Genomic DNA, 18,086 nt, shown 5'->3' with positions numbered 1-18,086 from the left:
TGACCTTTGGCACAATGCACATGAGGATACACAAAACAAACAGACATCAGGAGCACATGTATCATATGTCCAGACTAGGTGATGAGTTGTATTGGCATGATGGCTCTTTGAGAATAACATGAGTGATAACATGGTCGTTTAGCAGATGTGTTTATCCAAAGTGACCCACCCAGTGGGCAATTTAGTTTTGTCTGCTAGGTACAGTCAAAGTGTTTCCTTAGATCTGGAGTGTGTGGCCCTTTTTGAGAATCCAACTAACAACTAACCCTTTCCATCCAACAGGGCCATTGAAGCTGTAGCCTACAGGTGGGGCACTTTGGCGGTCGAGGCCCGTTTTGGTTAAACGTTCTTTTGTGGTTTTCAGGGTACTGCAGGAATATGAGATATCCCCTACGGCCTCCTGTAGCAGTCGGGAACCTGGACAACTGTACTGCAGCTCCCCCAGCAACCAGTCCACGTCCAGTGACCCCGGACCCTGTGGCACCTGGTCCCAGAAGGCTGGATACATTAACGGGTAAGTGCATTAGGGCACAGCGCTGCAATGCACATTTTATGACAGCTATGGTGTATATTTTAGGACCACTATGGTGTAAGACACTCTCAACCTCATGCCTCGGCCACTCAATGGAGAGTTACATACACAGCAGACTGGGTTTGAGTACAATAATATTCAAATACTGTATCTGCGCTTGATTGAGCTTGTCTGGGGCAATGGTGCCGATGGAATAGTACCAAAAGTAGAGACCCCGCCCACCTATCAGTTTAAAGGGATAGTTCAGTCCAAAATCAAAGTTTGATAGATGTTTACGTTCCTCAAAATAATCCAAGTCCATATTTGATGGCATCTGTTGGAGAAATCTACCCCAAGCACAAATGAATGGGAGAGATGGCTGTCATCTAATAAGGTGCTTTTCTTTGCTCCTAGATTAGATCGACTTTATTATCCCAACAGGGGGATATTCATTTGGACATGTGCTTAAAAAGACAAAGTACATAAGACATAGAAACGCAGCATAATGCACAATTTAAAAATCATATGAAAAGTGCAACAGTCTACGTATTTACATCGAAAGTTCAATTCATATTTACACTCCTATCAACCCTCTTAAACCAGACTATCCCCTCCTGTGCATAGACGGCACATAATCTATACAGAAAGAGGACCATAATACTATGGTCATTTAGCATTTTTATCCAAAGCGATTATCATAACTGTTCAGCATTCACCGTGACCAATAGTGTATCTGAATCAATCAACTTCAATCCCAGTTATTTTAAAACCACGTTTTACCTCCGCCATTGTCACAAAGTGCTTTACATATATTCAGCATAGTGTATATATTCAATACAGTGACCCATATATTCRGTATATGTAGTAGGACCAGTCGTGTGTCATATGATAGGCCGTCTCCTCTATCTAGGACAGAACAATGCCATTACCACCCCCCCCCCCATCCTGGTTCTTCCAGGACCCCATTCCTTGACCTTCTGCAGTCCAGACAAGTCTATAGTCGCCAGGCCAGAGGCCCCAGCCGGACCCCGGCTCTCAGGTTGCAAGGCATTCCTTCAATATCCCCACAGCATCCAGACACATTGTGGAAATGTGTCTGGGCAGCCACAGTTTAACGGATACTGTTACACACCAAGGGAAAGGTTTGAAATAGCTCAGTGTGACTAGCCAAGTGGTGAGGAACAGTGAAACAATGGCCAGTGGTGCGAAAAGCAGGAAGTGGGGTGGATAAGGATTACAATGCACTTTAAAGGTTCCAATGCAAATCAATGGCAAAGCATTGAGGATGCTGTGGGAGAAGATTCATTTAAACCCATTTTCTCAATTGTAATGTTTGGGAGCCATGATATGCTGGTTAGTGTTCTCTTTTCCCTTTGAGGCATGAGTTTAGGACAACAATTCTCATTTGACATAATTATTGCATTGAAAGTTGATACAGTTGTGATTAGGTGAGGCATGGGTAGGCAACCCTGTTCTTGGAGTGCTGGCAGATACTGCGGGATTTTGCTCCAACTAGGTACCACACCTAACCAACTGAGGTAATTGGTCAGTTAAATGATTGCCTAAATTCAAAACACCTGGTCTCCCAGGTCGGTTACATCAAAAACAGGAAGTGCCTACGTCACTCCAGGACCAGGGTTGTCAACCCCTGTGGTAGGATCTGGCAGCTCTACATTGGATCATGCAGGTGCGGGTCAGTTGAAAAAAAAACTGAGTCTGTTCGGGCAACAACAAAACAAATGGCTGACCTGCGCGTCACTGACTGACTGTCTTCATGGTTAGAATGTTCAACAAAGACGTCATATCTTGCCTCCCTCTTTTGAAGTTTTAAACCAGTTTGCTGAWACCTCTAGCTTTATGTCCTATTCTTCTTTCGTGCACCTGTAGATGCCAGTCCCCTGCACTGCACCTGGACCAGCCGAGCGACAAGGAGGGAGAGGGCCGGAGAGAGGGGGAGCCCAAGCTGGAGAGGACCAAGTCTGCAGGTATGGGTTACTCTTCTTCATCACCAGCGTCATCATCATCACCATCATAAGCATCATCATGTAATCACCAATATCATCAACTGTGCTATGAAAGAGACAGTCAGTAGAAATGCAGCAAAAAGGTCCGCTGGAGACAGACAAAACAGAAAGCAATATTAACTGTCATTCTTACAGATTCAAGATTGTCATTCACATTTAAGTTTTACCAAACGTGTCATGTTGTGATGTCAACAAATGACAAATGTGCTTTCATAGCCTGTACCTTAAAATATAATGACTAAATAATTGCCATTCCAATTCATTTTTTGGGAATTTCAGGAACTGCATTGAATAAATGGCAGTAATGGCAACTAGGGTCATATTCATTAGTTCACACTGTAGTAAAAGGTTTTGCAATGGGAAATGTAAACAGGCGTTTCTTATTGGACACATTCAGGTAGTCCCTCCCCACTTTAATCTGTTTGCTTCCATTTGGTTCGTAGTGAATATGACCCAGTTCAAGTCCTATATATATATATGAAGAGTTGACCTGACATCAATTCTAATGGACAGTATCGTAGAAATTGTACCACAAGTATTTTAATGAGATAGTTTTCTTTGAGATATAATTATCACAAATTGTCTTCCTCTTTTGCAGAGGCCAAGTGGCACCATCCCTCCACGAAGATTCTGAACATGAGGGAGAGAAGCCAGCCGAGACAAGGAGCAAAGGACTCCCCCAATAAATACCAACATGTGAGTACTCATACTTGGAAAGAGTTAGTTGTTTTAATGTTTAATGAGGGTAGCCAGGTTGACTTTGATTTTACAATGTAATGCTTTTTTCTTGTCATGTTGCATTTGGGTTAGTTTGTTGCGTCTGTCATCTCATGCAATAGCCTACATTTGAGCGTCAATGGGAGGTATGTCTTGTAACACTGTTTCAGGACAAAATCAGTTAGTTGTAAGACCCTTTAAATAAATAAATCATATGTTTCATTGGTTTCATATGAAACCAATGACAAAACATCATGGCCATTTGGTGAAGATATCCCATAGGACTTTGTCTCGTCAATCGACAAAGGCTTTGGTCGACCTACCTATGCGCTCCCAGAGCACCTTATCCCCTACTAGCAACATGCATGGTCGGTTTGGACTGCAACACGACACCCTTGACAGATGGGCCATGATAGGCCATGATACCGTACGTATTGTCATCTGATCTTTAGGGTCGCACCTAGCAGTAGAGAACGGCTCGGTTACCCATACAGCCCCAAGCCTACACAGTACGATGGTGTGTAGCGCTATGCCTGCAGGGATCGAGGCCCGCCTCCTCTCGTCCTTGACGGATCAGGCTAGATTAGGTCAGCTTACCCTTGTCGGTGGTGACGTTTTTGCTGTCACTTTGGATTTATTCTCCTGTACTACCCCCCCCCCCCCCGCCAACCTAATCTGAAATCAATTAAAATGTGTATTGACAAGTAATGGCGACGCATGGTGAATATCGATTCATGTGCATTATTTTTTTCATTAATATTACTATGAATGAGGAAGCAACCCAACAATTGGCCCTGGAAAAATATTGAAGCTTGAGGGGATGCTGCTGCTTTTGCTGATGAACAGAAAGAGGGGTAGAATGTATTTGTCTCCCTATGCATTAAAGTTTCATATGCACTGTAAAGGCCGCCAAACATTTCCAGGGTCCCAATTCCTTTTATTTGAGATTTGATTGAATTGTGGCATAAGGATACATAGCTTATGTATCATCGTTTTTTAATGTATACTAGTTGCCGAAATCCTTGTTTCCTCAATTCCTCTCAAAGCTCATTGGATGTCTGAGGGAGGGGTCTTGGATCCTTTACTCCAATGCGCTTTGAGAGGAACTGAGGAAACAAGGCCGGAGGAAGCAAGGATTTGACTGTTAATTTTCAGACACAAATGATTGCCGCTAACCACTAACTATTGTTGTGTTTGATCTCCCAGTCTGGCTCCAGTCACTCCAGCAGCAACACTCTCTCCAGCAATGCCTCCAGTGGCAGCAGCGACGACAAGCGCTTCGGCTCGGGCGATCCCATGGACCCCGATGCCCTGGGCCTCATCTACATTAAGGGCGCGTCCACTGACAGCGGCATCGACACGGTGACTTGCATGCCCCCGCCGCCTCCCCCTCTACCTGGCTGCAGCGGAGGTGGCGTACCGGGGGTCTCGGCCGGCCGACCAGTCCCCCAGGATGCCCGAGGGGAGCAGTGGGTAGTGGAGTACTCCGGAACGGGGGGCTACCACGGAGCGGGGACACCGGAAGAAGGGTTGACGTCACAAGGCTACAGCACCCAGGCCACTTCGGCTGGGCACGTAACGGACGGGAGCCTGGGCGACCTGAGCGAGATTTCCTCCATGTCCAGGTAAGGTGTAACTCCAAGATAAAGTTCCCCTAAGTACAGATCTAGGATCAGCTTCCCATCCCCTAGTCCATTAATGAGGAAACCGCAAAACTGACCTACGATCAGCGTCTAGGGGTAACTTCACCCTAAACCAAGAGGCTRACTGGATCCCTTTTGTCTGACCAGTGCTTGAATTGTGGCCACGGCTCACCGATACAGAGTACCAGCATCTGAAATGTTGTTCTGCTTGATTATCGGATGATATTGTAGAATATTCACTCTAAAATTAACCCTGGTACTGTACAATTGAAATCAGTTCTGGTACCTTTTCATTTCAATTCAACCACTCCCAATGACACTTCATAATGTGAGGTCRAACTGCGCCTGTTTTCAATGTCTGTCATTATTGGATGCGAGTTATTTTTGCTCTAGGCATGTACACACATTACACATTGGCATGATGAGTAAGCAGGGACGGACTGGGACAAAAAACGTCCCTGGTCTTTGACCTAGACTGGCCCACCACAACCAGCCCGCGGATATTCCACTGCCGACGCACACACGTGTACACACACCAGGCCCTAATACCACCACCTGCATCACAGCTACTGTACACAAATGCAGTACTATAGTGGTACAGAACTCACATACTGTAGACTGTTATAAGAGTTCTACAGGACACATTCTGAATTGTCATGATTGAACAACATCCCATCTGAAGCCGAGCGTAAAACAGAGAATGTATAATAGCTAGAATACTCAGTGAGACCGAGCACTGGCTGGCTTCACTATGTCAAAGTAGTAGACAACACTACTGCACAGTGAACCAGTAAAAAGACACCTGCATTTTGGGTGTAAAGTGAATGGTAAGTAAGCAAGTTATAGACAAATGTCCTTGGCTAACTTATTGGAAGAGTAGTTTTCTCAGCAGCTCACTTTCCTCTAGCTCAGCACACACATTCAGTTGTATTCATAGTTTTAGCTAAAGATTTATAAATATAGCAACGTAGTGGAAACAATAGCTTTTATAGTCAGAATTAATCATCATAAAATTWATAAATTAAAGGCGGCTGTGCTGTGTCAAAGGCTGACTTTACAAGCATTTCACTACACCCGCAATAACATCTGCTACATGTGTTTGTTTGAAGCCCTACTATTGTCATTAGTCAAATCCCAATTTATTGGTCGCATACACATAAGTACATAGTAAAAATATGATTAAAATATGAAATATAATATGTTGTACTTCCTATTCAACTAAAGTTGAGGAATAGGGCTTGAAATKACTATGGCTGGCATGCACATTAATCAAGAAACTGTCTGACTGGCATCATGTTACTGKTATAGTTAGTTAGTTAGTTAGTTAGCCCAATATTGATGTTGTGTTATCCATGTCTCCCTCCCTGCCCTGGATCCCCTTTGCCTACCGCTTCGGCTGCACTGACTTTTGCTTGTGCTATGCTCACAATCGTYGGCTATGCTGTCACTGTCCTTTACTTCTGCTAGAACTCTTTGTCCAGGGCCTGTGGCATCCCCCTTGGCATGGGCTACATGCACGTTGACGTTACCACTGGCACTAGTAGCAGCACTACTGAATAAGTCGGTTAATTTCCTACATTTGGCTGCATCTGACTCAAGGGACTTTTTTTTTGTCTCTTAACTTTCCGGTCCCACCTTAGCGTTTTCTTTTGTGTGTGGTAAGGGTGTTGTGGTGTTACTTTTCCATGTTGATTTGGGAGTTTTCCTAAGCGGACTTCTCTTTATAGCTAGCTCAACTTCTCGTGAACGGGAGCCTCTGCTCCCTCTAGTTTTTCTCCATGCTACTTGGTTCACTCTCACTTATGACTCTCTGGTTCATTCGTATACTGTCTGGGCTGTGTTCGTGAAAGGAAATGTTTGGAACGTTGCAGATAGTAATGTAATAAATAGAGCTGACATGATTCCCCTGTAGTGTTAGCCATTTTGGTGCTCCAGATGGCTAGTCCCACTACTGTAAGGCTAAATAGGTAATTGTTGCAAGGCTGTGCCTGCACAATAAAAATGTTTATTCACATAGACACCGGGTACATCAGCATCGATAATGACGCAGCTAAAGTAGCCAGCTACTAAGCAAAAACCCCCATGTCGTCATCGTCACAGAATCTCCCCACCGGATTCCCAATCCATTATTTTTGTACTTCCTCTCCAAGCTTGTGCACAGTAGCCTGGAGTCAAGGTTACCTTTCCAACATTTCATGTCCTTCGTTTTTGAGTTAGACCGAATATAACAGAGTTTACAGTTTCCTGCCCTCCATTTCGGGGTCAGACGGGATGAGCCCAACTCTGCAGTTTCCTGCTGGGCCAGGGTGAGAGGTGACACCAGTACCTCCATTTTTGGGTCAGATGGGACTAAATATAGTCTTAATTTTCATGCTGTTTCAGTCTGAGCGGCGACGTCACGTTCTCCATTTTAGGTCATGGAAGTACTTTACTGAGTAAAGCATTTGTCATTTACACGACTGCGTGGTGTGGCTCTGTGCTTATGGTGTGCTAGTGTACGGGGAGGGTTAAGGGGAAAGTGTTCTGGGAGATGATTTGTTGGTAGATTAAGCCGATTTAAACAAATGCCTGTGCGCTGGGTGTTTCTCCCGGCTCTCTGTATTGGCTAATGAAGGCCGAGTTGGATGTKTTGGTCCACCAGACGTGCATTTGGGGCGAAAGTGTCTGGGAACAAGATTATGCTAAAAGGTGATGACCGGTCTGCCATGTTGTGGCAGGCTCACTGTGGCCATGGCATGATCCTGCCTCCCCCGCAGTGGGCACAATGCAGCATTTAATGAGGTGTGACACATTTGCCCTTCGCTGCCAGCGGCACCAGTGCAGTGTCATCATGCCCCAATTGGTATCATCACTATGTTGTCCGCATAGGCAGGGTTGGCATGAATTCTGCTGTAGTAGGCTAGTGGAGTCATAGGAGTTGGGTTCAAAACCTGCTCCGAGAACCACACAGTGCCCATCGTGAGGAGAACCACTGATATGGGTAGCAGGGTTTGGGTCAGTTCAATTCAGAAGGGGAATTATCCCTCCTGATTATCCCATGACTTGACTGATATAAAATGGACTGACCCCAAACCGTGGATGTTTGGTAGCCACTCATATTTGACGTAATTGGCCAACTGTGATCACATGTTTCTGTCTCTGTTTCCCTAGTGGCTCACGGCACTCTGGCAGCCCCTCGGAACGTGGTCCTAAGACCTCCACCTCGGTTGACTCTTCCAAAGTCTACATCGTCTCCTCCGGCGGCATGGTGACAGGGATGGGGCTTAATGCTGCCGTCCACGCCCGCCAATCACCAGGCAAAGAGTATCTGATTGGCTGGAAGAAAGCCGAGGATGGCTCTCCAATGGAGGATCTGGGCAGGCCAAAAGACTACAGGTGAGTAAATAAGCAGTGTTTTGTGGAGTTGTATTCTTACTTGGACATAAAACTTGCTCCTAGAGCGCTGTCAATATGTTCTACAGCATCCTAATAGTTGCCGGTGCCACACATCCTTTTTCTCCCTCCCACTGACAAGTTTCCAGCCTCGACTCTCAGTAAACCGTTGAAATATAGCCCGTCGCCCTATTTTAATAAAGAAGCCACAAGTAGGTACGCTTGTCAACTTTACTAGTACTTTCCTGCTAACCTTTGGCCAGGTTGACCTCGCAAGCGAGGCTTCGACCCTCAAAGGTCTTTCCTCGTGAAGTTAACTGAACTGGAAAGAAAGATGGCGCGCTGACAAACTGTCTGCTTTGGTCCTGTTGAAAAGGTTGCAAGTCATACTGCCATATTAACCTACCCATTTTAGACAGGTTCTGATCAAAGGGGACAGCCATATTAAAAGTAACCACTGATGACCTGATGCTCTGACAGAATCCTCTTGACACATGTCCTATCTTATTAATAAGTAGGAGTTGAAGCAGAGTCCTCGAGTACGGTCTCTCATTTAGCTAGTGTGAAGTGTCCATCGGCTAGTGTGACCTTTTCTGTTCACAAAACAGCCCCCATAGGGGGCATAGTGCCCCCAAAATAGAAACAACATTTTAGATGGAAGGGACTGCACATAGCTAAAACAAAACAAGTTTGGATTGCTGCATCTACACTACATGACCAGAGGTAGGTGGACACCTGCTCGTCGAAAATCTCATTCCAAAATCATGGGAATTAATATGGAGTTGGTCCTCCCTTTTGCTGCTATAACAGCCTCCACTCTTCTGGGAAGGCTTTCCACTAGATGTTGGAACATTGCTGCAGGGGACTTGCTTCCATTCAGCCACAGAGCATTAGTGAGGTTGGGCACTGATGTTGGGTGATTAGGCCTGGCTCGCAGTCAGCGTCCCAATTCTTCCCAAAGGTGTTCGATTGGGTTGAGGTCAGGGCTCTGTGCAGGCCAGTCAAGTTCTTTCTTCCACACCGATCTTGACAAACCATTTCTTTATGGTCCTCGCTTTGTGCATGGGGGCGTTGTCATGCTGAAACAGGGCTTTCCCCAAACTGTTGCCACAAAGTTGGAAGCACATAATCGCCTAGAATGTCATTGTATGTTGTAGAGTTACCATTTCCCTTCACTGGAACTAAGGACCCTAGCCCGAACCATGAAAAACAGCCCCAGACGATTATTCTTCCCCCACCAAACTTTTAACACTATGCATTGGGGCAGGTCCGTTGTCCCAGCTTCCATCAATGTAATTGTCTGCCTCTTTTTAAATCCCCCATACATTTTATATATATATATAGTTCCAGTCAAAAGTTTGGACACACCTACTAATTTCAGGATTTTTCTTTATTTTGGCTATTTTCTACATTATAGAATGAAAGTGAAGACATCAAAACTATGAAATAGCACGTATGGAATCAAGTAGTAACCAAAAAAGTGTTGAACAAATCAAAATATATTTTACATTTGAGATTCTTCAAAGTAGCCACCCTTTGCCTTGATGACAGCTTTGCACACTGTTGGCATTCTCTTAACCAGCTTCATTAGGTACTTACCTGGAATGCATTTCAATTAACAGGTGTGCCTTGTTAATTTGTGGAATTAACTCTAATGAATTTATCCTCTGCGGCAGAGGTAACTCTGGGTCTTCCTTTCAAAGTTCTTGAAATGTTCCGTATTTACAGACCTTCATGTCTTAAAGTAATGATGGACTGTCATTTCTCTTTGCTTTTTTAGCTGTTCTTGCCATAATATGGACTTGATCTTTTACCAAATAGGGCTATCTTCTGTATAGCACCCCTACCTTGTCACAACACAACTGATTGTCTCAAACGCATTAAGAAGGAAATAAATTCCACGTCCATTGGACTGCCAGATGGTGAAGCGCGAGTCATCACTCCAGAGAACGCATTTCTGAGAGCTTGACACCACTCCAGCCGACGCTTGACATTGCGCATGGTGATCTTAGCCTTGTGTGCGTCTGCTCGGCCAAGGAACCCCATTTAATGAGCTCCAGGTGAACTGTTCTTCTGCTGACGTTGCTTCCAGAGGCAGTTTGGAGCTCGGTAGTGAGGGTTGCAACCGAGGATAGACAATTTTTTACTCGCTACGCACTTCAGCACTCGGCGGTACCGTTCTGTGAGCTTGTGTGGCCTACCACTTCGCGGCTAAGCCGTTGTTGCTCCTTGACGTTTCCACTTCACAATAACAGCACTTACAATTGACCGGGGCAGCTCCTAGCAGTGTCGAAATTTGACAAACTGACTTGTTGGAAAGGTGGCATCTTATGACGGTTCCAGGTTGAAAGTCATTGAGCTCTTCAGTAAAGCCAATTTACTGCCACTGTTTGTCTATGGAGATTGCATGGCTGTGTGCTCAAATTTTATAAACCTGTCAGCAACGGGTGTGGCTGAAATAGCTGAATCCACTAATTTGAAGTGGTATCCACATAGTTTTGTGTATATAGTGTAGGAGTAGCATTCATGGACATTCTTTTGCTGTTATATTATATCATGGCATGACAGGTTTCATTGTAATTGTTATGGTTGGTGGAGGATAACAAGAGTAGAGCAGAATTTTCATCCACACTTTACATCACATTGGCCTTATTCCAAGGTAACTATGTAATTAGTTTGTACTAGGTATGTAAGAACAAGTAGTTAGTGTACTTACCACTGCACAGAAACGTTTAACACAAAAGTAACAGGTTTATTATATAGTCTGCTTTATAAGGCCAATGTTATTTGAGGTATGACCATATTTTCTTCCTAAGTAGCATAGACATTTTGACAGCTATATGCTTGCATATCAGCCATGTACAGCTTTTGTTTACATCTCAATGTACATTACCATTATTTCCCTCCTTTTTTCTACGTTTTCTACATCAGTGGAGTGGAAGGCGTATTGTCTTTCCTACTAAAGACTCTAACACTGAGATCCAGGTACACTAGCTTTACGGAAGCCCGTTTGGTTCAATAAACCTCTATGTACGCTTTATTTTACATTCCTCTATTTACATAGTATTTACTAAGAAATGACATTGTACAATTGGGATTATATCATATTTACCTGTTTCTTTGAGATTCAAATCACCATTTGGTTGTGTGGAAGTCTCTTTAAGTTAAGTGCATCATTTCTTCATAAATATTGGGCAGAGCCCGGTTGAAATAGGGTGGTAAAATAAATGTGCCCACTTTGTCACTCGCATGGTGTCTGTACACAACGCAACCTGTGCCTTCCGTGACACCCCACCCCCACTGTGTTTGCCTGGAAACGGCTACTCCCCAAACTTAGATGCCCTCCAGTTGAAGAACTGTGATTGACTGGTTCCGAACAGCGTATTGTAAAAGATGTTCCCCTGTGTCGTGTGTGTGGTGTGTGGTGGTGTGTGTGTGTTGTGTGTGTGTGTGTGTGTGTGTGTGTGTGTGTGTGTGTGTGTGTGTGTTGAGTCAACCTTCAATAACCCTTTACAGTAGTTCTTGTAGTATCCTTCTTTCTTATGACCATGCTTATTATTTTGTCTTTCCAAAGAGCTGTTGTAATGCCATCGCCTGGTCTTACTTCTGTTAGCTTTATGCTTCTATTTTTGGTCTTACTGTTTTTGCTCTTACTGTTCAGTCTCCACACGTGTCACTGCCCCCCCTTTACCTCACCTTTGTGGGCAAATCACAATTACCCCCTATTCCCATGTAGTGTACTGCTTTTGACCAGGAATGGGGTGTTATTTTTAGACGCGTTCTTTGTTCAGGAGAGTCTGCTTCCATCTACCCTTGTACAATTCACAAGAAACTTCAATTAAACTTATAAGCTCGTCTCTAATGCAACTCTCTTACCTTTGTTTTTGCCCCCATCTACACTCTCTCCCTGCCTGTTTTTCACCCTCCTCTCATTCTTCCCTCGTTTCTCCACCTCACTTTCTCTCTACCCTCACTTTCTCTCTACTCTCACTCTCACTATATCTCTACCTTACCATCTTTCTTCATTTATGGCTTTTTCTCTCTCAACCCTATCTCACTTTCTTTTCTCTCCTCCGCCTCTTCGTCTCCCCTCCCTCCCGCTCTCTCATTGCACCCCCATCCTCCCCTGGGGAGCAGGCTGCGGGCCATGCTGGGTGCAGACGGCCAGCTCCAGCAGTCCAGACCCCAGCTGACCAGAGAGGMCTTCCTGAAGATGATGCTGCCCGACAGTCCCCCTGAGGAGGGGGGTTGTGGCAAGGTAAGCCACTGTTCCCTCTAGGTTTTTCTCCATACTACTTGGTTCACTATCACTCCCAACTCTCTGGTTCATTCGTATACTGTCTGGGCTGTGTTCAGTGAAAGGAAATGTCTGGAATGTTACCGATAGACATGTAATACATAGAGCTGACATGATTCTCTAGTGTAGTGTTCCTCGTTTCCTCCTCTGACAATGAGTGTCTTGCTTTAATTTCCTTCCCTCCTTCAGTCGGCTCCTTCCTCCGCTTGACATAATCCATTCGGGTTGCTTGTGATATTAAAAATCAAGGCTGGCACCGTTTTCAAATGAACTGAAATTAAAACCAAGGGTGGTTATAAGGCGCCAGACTCACGCTAACCTTTTCCTAGCACAGATTCCTTCCGCTTATCGAAAGGTTAATTTAGACGTCTCCCGTTCAATGCCACCGGCCATGGCGACTAGCGTCGGGGGGGAAAAGCCCACCCACTTGATGCAAAGGCTCTTGGGTAATTAGAAGAAGAAGAAAATGTGGCCAGGAAACAAGGGTGGAGGTGGAATGGGAAGGGGTTGATACAAATGGATTTGATCTGGGAGCTAGCAAGCTGCTCTTCAGACCTCTTTGTTCACTGATTGAAAAATACATCACAGGAATGAAAGAAAATGGCTGCCAGCAACATAATAGTCAATAGTCTTGACATATCCTCCTGTAATAGATGGAAGATTTGTCTATCATTATCTGAAGCCCTGCATTGATACCAACTACTATGCACAGGGAAGCTATTGTAAGATAATTGAGGGGAAATTATTGGCTCTCATTCTTGGCACTGTGGTACACCGAAGTTACTGTTTTGCCAATTTTGTGGAAGATTCAAGCTGTTTTTTTCCTAGTTTAGCACATACCAGTTGGCGCTTTAATCACTCCTTCCGTTGTGCAGCCCTCCGAGATGTAAAATGTCTCCGAATTTTCTGTCACCCTTTTTCCCTCCCTCATTTTCTCTATCTCTTCCCGCAGAGTCTGACTGGTCCTGGCGGCCTGCCCATGTCTCCGCGGAGGTCCCTGTACCGGACCCTGTCGGACGAGAGCCTGTGCAGCAGCCACAGGAAAACCCTGTCCCTGGTCAGCTCCCGGAGCTCTCTCCTGGACCAGGCCCTGCCCAACGATATCCTGTTCAGCACCGCCGCTGGGCCCTACCACAGCACCCTGCCACCTCGCATGAACCTCGGCCACAGCCACGGGGCACCGCTACACAAGAGTGAGTGAGACTACGCCACCTAGCTGGCTAGCTAGCTAGGTCTTGTCGGTTTGTGAGCATAGAATTCAATAGAACAGATAGGTACTAGATACTTGAATGTATCTCTATGGTTGTTAGGGAATAGGGTTGGTCAACCTTTCTCCTGGAGAACTACAGGATGTATACACTTTTGTTCCAGTCCTGCTCTAACCCACCAGATTCAACCAAATACCGTTTTTACCTTAGAAGCAGTGTTAAAGTACCAAAGTCTGCTTTACATTTATTATATATTAGTGAAACCTTGGAGTACATTTCATTGATTCGGACGTTCAATTAGGAATGGAACGCGTGTTACGAAATCATTAATGTATCTGCCAAAGATGGAATGCTCCTGAGGTGTAGTAACAAGGCAAATRGTGCTGAGTGGAAAGCTGCATTCACCWACTCCTGAAAAGTACTTAAAGGCCCACTCTGTGATATTTACAGCCACTTTTTTTATATTTCTCCAGCCCCATTCCTCAGCTTTATAGTGAACAAAGTGGCGGGGCAGCCATTTTGATTTTAAATTAAGGAGTGGGCCATAGAAATAAAACATATCTAACTGTGAGCTCATTGTGGTCAATTAAATGCAAACGCCCTTGCCAGTCTGAAGCTGAACTTTACGAGACCTATCGTAAAAGCTACAGCGTATGCCACTTTCAATTTCCCAGCTGTCTTGTATTAGGTGAGAATTCATAGGTGTTAAATTGATGCAAACCGATTTTAAAAAGCTTAGTCTTTTTTTTTTCTTTTTTTTTTACACAGTTAGWTATTGGATATTTTCCACAGGGAAAAACATCCCGGTGTGTGCTCATTGAGTAGGCACGATATTAATAACCCTTTCACTGTCGGTCCTCCTTGCGTTCTTTGTTGAAGCATTCTATCCACTGGTTGTATTTCACAATGAGAAAAAGGGGCTGCTAATCCAGTACTTATGAAAGGAATACCCCTCCCCCACATTTGAGGGTGGAGGTGTGTGTGAATATGTGGTTGCTGTGTCTTATTTAACTCTGTGGGGGGGGGCTCAGAAACCAAAATTAAGGATCATGAATCTCCAGCTGTGTGCGAGATTAAGTTACCCATGTGTGCGTATATGTGTTTTTATGCACACATTTGTGTGCCTAGGTTTGTGTGAATCTGTACACCAAAGCTGACCCCTGTGGGCGTCCCCTGGATGCAGGTTAATTGTCTGTCTGGCGGTGGGAAGCTCCCCCTTAGTCTCCGTCCTCTAATCAGCTTTCAACAGCAGACTGTGACATTGGGTTAAAAAATAAGTAACCGTGTTCTTGGCAGTTTTCCAAGCAGGATTGCAATTGTTTTGTATTTTTTCACATTTTGGGAGGGGGGGGGGAGACTCGCAAATCGAACAGGGTGGATTGTATTTGCTTAAGGGGAGTTGCAGATGCCTGAAAAATGTATGTTAAGGTGTGAGATGTTTGTGTTACGCTTTGGTGGAAAGTGCCCATCTTTCATTCGTTTAGAGTATCATCTTATTTAAACTGTATATTTGATATGTATGTTTTTACTGACTTTGAAACCTAAAACCCCGAAATTACTTTGTTAATCTGCAAGCAGGAGCAGGTGTTCCAAGTGGAGAATAGATGAGCACTGATGTCTCATTATCGGTAGACAGGAGAGTGGGGAGGGAGGGAGGGGGAAAGGAGAGGGGGAGGGAGGGGTAAAGGAGATGGGGAAAGAAAGGAGGGAGGGAGGGAGCACCAACTGTTCCCTTCACCCAAATCGGTGAGGCTGTCGCTCACTTATCTAAACCGAATTGTCTCATCTCTACAGATGAGCTGTGGTTCTCTGACAGCTCCCTGGCCGACCGCTGCAAAATGGCCGATGGCAGTCTGATGCCCCTCCCGGAAGCAGTGTCTGGCCTGGACTGGTCCCATCTTGTTGATGCCGCAAGGGCTTTTGAAGGTAATATAACGTCTAGATTCATCATACTCCCGCATGGCATTAAACAAAACTGTGTACTTATTCACTGTTTGACCTTTTGATGCTCCCAAAAGCTTACCCAGCTAACAATTAACATTGCCTAGAACAGTATAGAATGTTTTTGTCAGGTACCCATTTGGTTGTGATGTGAAGGGGAATCTTCAGAAGGGGAATCTTCACATTTGTTGGACCATTTTCATTCAAGCGGGATACGTTTGAACAATGTTGAAAGGGAACCGTTATCTGTGTTGTAACTCGACATTCGAGGAACATCCCTATGGACGGACTTTCTTAAAGCACGTTAAACCTGGACCAACAAAGGCTATGGGGACGTTGTGTCCATACCTACCAGAAACGTTGTTCCCTAACCTACCAGAAATGCTCTGGGAACACAAAAATGTTAGCTAGGTGTAAGTGGTACCTGATTAACATTTGCTGCTACCAAGGTGTCGTGCTGTCAAATCTTTTGTCCCCAGTTCTCATCAGGCTTTCAGCGCGTTAACTGTTACCCTTTTGTTCACTCAATAGGACGATTCCTTGCCTTTATTCAGTGTCTAAATTGTACTCAATGTTTTTTTTTTWGGTATCTAATTTGGCGTGAAATTCAATGTGTGAAAAGACCATTATAAAAAAATATATATATATTTTCTCGTAATGTTCAGATGTGATTTCATTGTACGTCGTCCAATTAAAGTGACTGGACATTCATTCAAATTGATCCCCAATATCATCTTGACCCAGTCAAAATCTACAGTCTCTCCCATTGTCTGTGTCTGCCTTGAACTCAGTCTGTCTACCGCGAGGTGCTAATTAGCAGGAAGTGGAAGGAGAGCGAGAGTATTTGGGGACTTGAGAAACTAAGCATTATCACAATGGAGAGCACAGCAAGGAACCATTTTGCCAAATTACTCAAACCCACTTTGCGCCGTAATTGCAGCCCTTTCTTGCACACTTTCTCTGGCAATTATAGCTTCGCTACCTCGGTCAACTGTGTTCAGGGGAAGCCGGGGAGTTTTTTTCTGGTAACCTGGAATGACTTGGTTTCATAATGTAACCTTTATTTAACTAGGCAAGTCCGTTAAGAACAAATTCTTATTTACAATGACGGCCTAAGAACAGTGGGTTAACTGCCTTGTTCAGGGGGAGAACGACAGATTTTTTGCTTATCAGCTAGCAACCTTTTGGTTACTGGCCCAATGCTCAACCACTAGGCTACCTGCCGCCCACTAGACTACCTGCGCTACAGAGTGATGTACTCCCGATTTTTTTATTTTTTTATTATAATTATTTTTTAAATTCTTCCATCATGACCAACTGATGTTTATAGACTGGATAGGTTGGAACCGGTGACCACATTTCTTTCACCCTGAGCAACGAGGGGTGGGGCCGGGGACTCCATTGACTAGCATTGGGCTGCACAGCAGCCTTCGATTTGCATAGAAGTCAACAACAGAGAAAAGAGGGGGAACTAATTTGCTTGGAGAGTCGTGGGAGTGCTGACCCTGGCATTATTAGCCCGGGCTTGTTGTGTCATTTAGTTGGCTTGTTTAGTTTCGTGGTGCTCGCTGTGTGTTCTCAAGGAAGTGTTGCTAAGCAAGCAGAAACTCTAGCATGCTAGCCCTCATTAGAATGCCGGGGGCAAAGGGCGTGGTGAGCGTTAGTAGCAACTAGCGAGCATTATTTCTGTTTCCGTAGACTCACGCATACTAGAACAGGACAAATGGTTCACTTTCACAGTAAAGAGTGCAGCGAAACAGACACGAAATAGACATTCCTTTCTCCTTACGTGTCTCATTCTTCAGTTGTGATTCATATTTATCGATGATAACTTAACCTCAAGATTTATCTTAGACCGTTTGTTTGTTTTCCATATTGAACATTACAGAAAGAATGTCATGGGATGTTTTTCTTGTTTCCAACTCAATRTAGGCTAGTCTTTTTATTGAAGGAAAATCAATACCTGACTCTGTTATAGATCTCTCTCTTCTTTACTTTCTCCCTTGCCCTCCTTTGTATTCTTTGTTTTCCACTATGGTAATCACTTCACCTGTGATTTCCTTCAATCAGCGTTAAGCCAATGTTGAGACTGAATTAAAACAGAGAGTGATTGTTAAAAGGGAGAAAGAGGGATGTGTAATTATGGGTGAGATTTTCACAGCTTCAGTCTCTCGCTTGTCTCTCAGAAGCAACTTCAGTGARACACTTATCTTTAGTGAGAACCACTTTCATCTCTCTTCCCTCTCTCGCTCTTACCTCTCACTCGCACTTCCCCTTTTCTCTCTCCCCTCTTCTCACTCCTTAGCGGGAACAATCTTAGAGAGAACAGCTCCCATCCCTTTCCCCTTCTCCCTCCTTTCTGTCCTCAAATAC

General features: G+C 44.5%; 1 protein-coding gene across 5 annotated transcripts in view; it reads left to right on the top strand.

Moving 5' to 3' along the window:
• The window catches only part of LOC112070660 (signal-induced proliferation-associated 1-like protein 2), a 104,230-nt gene that overhangs the window by 78,252 nt on the left and 7,892 nt on the right, over nucleotides 1-18,086 (top strand). For 4 of the 5 annotated variants that reach the window (XM_024138090.2, XM_024138088.2, XM_024138087.2 and 1 more), the window contains exons 11-19: nucleotides 365-514; nucleotides 2,399-2,496; nucleotides 3,134-3,231; nucleotides 4,459-4,877; nucleotides 8,046-8,270; nucleotides 11,199-11,252; nucleotides 12,405-12,525; nucleotides 13,517-13,757; nucleotides 15,567-15,698. In XM_024138090.2, coding sequence (XP_023993858.1) covers nucleotides 365-514; nucleotides 2,399-2,496; nucleotides 3,134-3,231; nucleotides 4,459-4,877; nucleotides 8,046-8,270; nucleotides 11,199-11,252; nucleotides 12,405-12,525; nucleotides 13,517-13,757; nucleotides 15,567-15,698 — 1,538 coding nt within the window. The remainder of the gene's footprint in view (nucleotides 1-364; nucleotides 515-2,398; nucleotides 2,497-3,133; nucleotides 3,232-4,458; nucleotides 4,878-8,045; nucleotides 8,271-11,198; nucleotides 11,253-12,404; nucleotides 12,526-13,516; nucleotides 13,758-15,566; nucleotides 15,699-18,086) is intronic. The other variant, XM_024138089.2, reaches the window with a different exon arrangement.

The sequence above is a fragment of the Salvelinus sp. IW2-2015 genome, unplaced genomic scaffold (assembly GCF_002910315.2).
Source record: "Salvelinus sp. IW2-2015 unplaced genomic scaffold, ASM291031v2 Un_scaffold1384, whole genome shotgun sequence".
NCBI classification, from domain to species: domain Eukaryota; kingdom Metazoa; phylum Chordata; class Actinopteri; order Salmoniformes; family Salmonidae; genus Salvelinus; species Salvelinus sp. IW2-2015.
Note: the sequence above shows the minus strand (reverse complement) of the source record. Positions and strands in the feature narration are given on the sequence as shown.